This window comes from Pocillopora damicornis, chromosome 2 (assembly GCF_964200805.1).
Source record: "Pocillopora damicornis chromosome 2, jaPocDami1.2, whole genome shotgun sequence".
Lineage (NCBI taxonomy): Eukaryota > Metazoa > Cnidaria > Anthozoa > Scleractinia > Pocilloporidae > Pocillopora > Pocillopora damicornis.
In genome coordinates, this window is record NC_142671.1 from 7,272,033 (window position 1) to 7,277,005 (window position 4,973).

The 4,973-nt window shown below is 38.3% G+C and overlaps 1 protein-coding gene across 1 annotated transcript; it reads right to left on the minus strand.

Annotated features, from left to right (window-relative positions):
- LOC113674934 (GFP-like fluorescent chromoprotein amFP486) lies at positions 1-4,973 on the minus strand. Its single transcript, XM_027191428.2, has 6 exons — positions 4,930-4,973; positions 4,477-4,624; positions 2,172-2,269; positions 1,464-1,682; positions 857-1,066; positions 1-230 (listed from the first exon to the last, which is right to left on the minus strand). Exons 2-6 carry the CDS (start codon positions 4,492-4,494, stop codon positions 101-103), a joined length of 675 nt encoding a protein of 224 aa, XP_027047229.2. The 5' UTR covers positions 4,495-4,624; positions 4,930-4,973; the 3' UTR covers positions 1-100.

Consider the following 4,973-nt stretch of genomic DNA (forward strand, 5'->3'; position numbering starts at 1 on the left):
TTATTTCACTGGTGCTTTATTATCCTTCTGTTCTCACTCGCATTACAATGTTTTTTAAATATTGTAAAAAAAATCTGACTTTTGGCACGTTTCCATGATCTTACAATGGGTTAACATGTGCAGCAGCATCTTCCTCAAGCCTAACAAGGTTGCCCTCCTTGTCAAGGTCAGTTCTCACAATACGATGTTCCACACAATGGTTGGGTGGTAATGAGACCGGCTCCTTTGTTCTGTAAAATGCAAAGCATGGGAAAAATTTGGTTAATTTCTTTAAGAATTACATTATGTTCTCAAATTTGAGCGATGGACTTCTTCAACTGCTGAGTGTTGGTTGATTGTTAAGAGAGGAATGAGATAAAAAATCACTAGACTTGGAGAATACCGTGAGTTGTTGACTATCTTCCAGGTAGGAGAAAGGTTATAAAGATTTTGACTTTAAAAAAATATTTACCAGTTGAAGTTAACTACTATTTACAACAGTTTTCCTCTCAGGATAAAAAATTTCGATTCCACAACTTAAGACACAAATGTTATCTGGGTCAGAGTTTGCAGTGTCGTCTTCTAACCAAGAATAAATTTAATGGGGATTAGTTGGGCTTAGCTCAGTTTAGCTAAGAGCTATGTTTTCCATCCAGCTTAATCAATGTACCATGTTACTAAAGTGGTGTTATTTTTAAACTTCTGTATAATGATCTCGCCCACATCCTAGAGAGTTCACTGAGCATGAAAGCGATGAAATGTCCTTCTAAATGGCTATGTCTGTCCATGTACTCTGTGAGAGAAAGCCCAGAAAATTATTGAGAGAATGCCAATTAACGTAACATCTCGGAGGTGTTCTAACAACAAAAAACCTTACTTGTAAGTTGTATTGAAGTGGCATCTGTGATAGCCTCCATTTTTGAGTTGGAGGAACATAGTGACGTCACCCCTCAGAGAGCCATTACAGACAGTCATTTTCTCAAAGGACGGGTCCCAGCCAGTTGTCTCCTTTTTCATGACAGGTCCGTCTGCAGGAAAGTTTACGCCATGAAAAATAGACTTGTGCTTGAAGCAGTTACCTACGAGGCTGTCAGGTGCAAAGAAGCAAAGCATATAATCTATGTCGTGATAATAAATTTTAATACGAGGCATACTCTAACAAGGCGTTTGTTACTTAAAACAGAAAAACTGCTTATAAACTACATCTTTAAAATATTCCTTTAATCTACCTTTCACTTTTCAAAAATTAAGACCAAGTGGCTTTAAAGGCTGCAGCCACTCACGAACAATTCAGCCTGATGAAACGATGGACTCTTAGTTTCCAATGGCTCTTAATGCGACTGTTATCATATCTATATATGTTCTAGCTTACTTCTCTCAAATCTTTCCCAACAATACAGTACAAGTAAAAGATTCATTTACAAATAGAAAATAGCGATAAAAAGGTTGAACAGGGTTAACCGCATTTGTAATTCATCACATACCTAATGTGTCCACTGGCTGTAGCAACTCCTCCATCCTCAAATGTAAATGTCCTTTCATACGACATTCCAGCAGGAAATGCTTGTTTGAAATAGTCGGGCATGCCCTCAGGATACTTAGTGAAGCATCTATTTCCATATTTAAACGCTGACGACAGTAGGTCAAAGGAGAATGGAAGTGGTGCCCCTGTGATGACTTTAAAATTGGCCGTCTGTTTCCCCCTAAAATAAGTAAAAAAAATAGTTGGAAACATCAATAAATACAATTGACCCATAATTCTAAAGAAACGAAATTTGACGAGTACCGAGAATTTGCATCTAACCTTCGCATTATTCGCATTATTATGGATTCTAGGTGGAATTTTGAATACATGAATTTAGTTATCTTTCACATGACCTTTGCCGCATCATGGCCCATTTCAAGGATGCGAATCCAGTTTGAGTCATCGGCCATCTTGTGATGGATGTAAGCTCATTATAACTCTCATTTCTTCAGTTTCCCAGTCTAATTTGTATCTTATTGAGGATCTTGGAAACTTCTTTGTTTATTGAGTGGACCATTTCCACTTACCCTTCATCAAATGTCTTTCAATATTTGTTTTAGGAATTTCAGTCTGACTTCACTTTTAGTTTAATATTTTTAGCTGTGGTAAACAAATAACTATTTTTGTAGTGTGTAAATCTATGCTGATCTGTTTAACAGATACTTACTCGTAAGGTTTTCCGTTGCCTTCACCTTCGATGGTAAACTCATGGCCATTGACCCAGCCCTTCATTTCATATTCCATTTTCATGTCATCTGGGATAATCTGGATCAAGGAAAGACAAAACGCAATGGAAATAGAACAAGCCTATTTCGAAGGGTGGACTCAAAGGTGTATTTTAAGATGCTTACAGAATTATGAATTGGTTCATGCTTAGAGCCCGAACAAGTGTAAAGATTTAATATGGAAAGGCCAACAAAAGCCGAAAAGTATGAATTTCTAGTAACTTGTGTGTAGTGTTCAACGAGAAGACGTGCTTTCTATTATGTTTTATTTCACTTCTGCTACTTAAGACTCAAAAGAGAACCGATGAGCTGTTATTGATCAGTTAATTCCCGCTGCTGCTATTGTTATTTTCCAAAGAGCGGCCGTAAATATTCCCATAAAAACTCTTATAATTTCGCCACGACTGTCATTTCGTAAGATGATCATCTCACTGCTGGGGCATGGGCCACCTGTGGTTGATTCCCTCTGTCGCTATTGTTATTTTCAGTTAGTAGATGGAGACCTGTTAAATGCTACTGATGCTACAACCCAAGACCAATTATGAAGTTCTCTTTACGCTCGTGGTGCGCGTCTGATCCATTAATTGGCGTACCGTGTTTTCTTTCTTCGAATGAGAACTTTTGTAATCTACACACTCATCAATTCCGGTAAAGGCTTCGGAAAAAGACGAAGTAAACAGCACAAACAAAGGACAGGTGAGCAGTTGATAAGCATATGAGAGCAGCAGTTGGTTTCCGGACCGCTTTTTACCAATCAGAGGTAATATTTTATGGTCCGGTGAACCGCTCATTTAAGGAGTAATTCACTGCAGCGGCAAAATGACTGATTGGCCTCATACCAATTTAATATCACATTTCCGAGCTCTCATGTGTTAGCGATCTGGTGCCGAAATCAGTGGGAGTGAGAATCGACCAAATTTGTTGTACTTTACTCTAAAAAAACTTAGTACTTGCTAAGAAAGCGTAGACCGGGAAGTACAACAACTTATAGATATGTAGCACACATCTTTTTTCCGGACTCGTCCAAAGCAATTTGGAACGGTGGAGGCAAAGTTCTTGTATGCGCATTGCCAACCATTTACAAACCGAACAAAGACATCGAAGAGTGCTCGCGACGAATCAGGAACGAAGACGAATAAATGATGACATCCAAACACCAGAGGCAAGGCTGCACGCGGACGCCGAACGAGAACTGCAGAATTTTAAAGATATTGTACGTCCAAACGAGGTCAAAATTAATATCTTTTTGTGATCTTCAGTAGAATCGGCTAGTTTTCTCTCTTTCATTACTGCAGCTGTGTAAGATTAATCGAGCAGTTCTGCTTTTCGCTCTCCTTTGCTGATCATAAATACACCTCTCTCGCTAATAGTTTTGACTCATCCCCCTTAAGTTTAGAGTGATCTTCCGCTCGGTGTTGTTTATCCATTTTAATTTACTACCCTGGATTTACATTTGTCCTTTCCGACGAAAGCGACTCCGCACTTAGCCTTGCTCTATCACCTTTATTTCGGCAACACATCTCCGACACGTGGGAACTCGGAAATTGGCTATTGATTCTCGTAACAAAATCTTAGGCCGTCAAACAATTTTAAGCAGTAACGGGCCAGCATTGAGACTCTCTGAAACAAAAAGAAGTCGCCCTATTACGGTTCCCATTTGAAGCTCTTAATTGAATGTTGGCACAAGGTCACATCATTTGTCGAAAAACATTTTTTGACATATTTTTCTTTTATCTTCTTAGTGCAGCCCTGACCATCTGCAATATCTTTGAGTCATTGATTCCGTCGTAGTCTTTTACTTTGTGGCTTAGAACCACTTGATGGTTTCGCTCACCCTTTCAGTAAATTCTGTTCATTTTGCAGAGAAGAGATTAAACTGATTTCTCGACCTGACTGACAAAAATGATTTAAATACTCAGATCTCGAAATATATACATCAATTTGATCTTAAAGACGTTAGAGAAATCAGGGATCGTATTTCAGTAAGTAGAAAACAAGTAACATGAACCAAATCATTTGAAGGTACCAACTGCTGTCAATTGATAAATGAAATTACAAGTCAGCGAAACTTTCGGACCATCAATCATTATTCTTGACTAAGTGAGAGCACTATGTACCCCGCTAACCTTTTGCTTCGGTTGAGGTTAACTTTTGAGTATGAAACGGCAGGCTGTATTGAAATTTCCCCTCTTTATTTCTTAAGTAGATTGAATTTAATTCGTTACTTATATCTGGAAATTCACATACCTGCTTTGAAAGTACCATGTTGAGAATGAATAGCTTGCTAGCTAAAAGACTTGTATCTGGTGAGGCTTAACTGCAGTAGTTGACTCCTTCCCTGAACGCGTGAACTGATTGCAAAGTTAAGGTGGAAGAACTCTTTAAATGGCCAAATCTAATCATACAAGAGAACAAAACATTACTTTGGTAGACTACGTAACTTTGTCATTTACGTCAATTGCACCTTTACGTTATTTATTCATTTGCATCGTTGATATTGATGTTTGAGCCCGATACCATGAAAAGCGGAAGATTCGTTTAAATATAACAATCTAGTAGGATAAAGATATTTGTGATGCATCGTTGGCGGGTTAATTCGGAGAATGTCCAGATTTTGTCCGGTGACTCTCGAATTAAATATATGAGACTACAACTTTCAAGTTTTCCAAGTAGGTGTGCGTGCATCTTGTTATCTTATACCGTGTTAGGCTCACGTGAACTGCATCTTCGCTGCTTTGAATTTA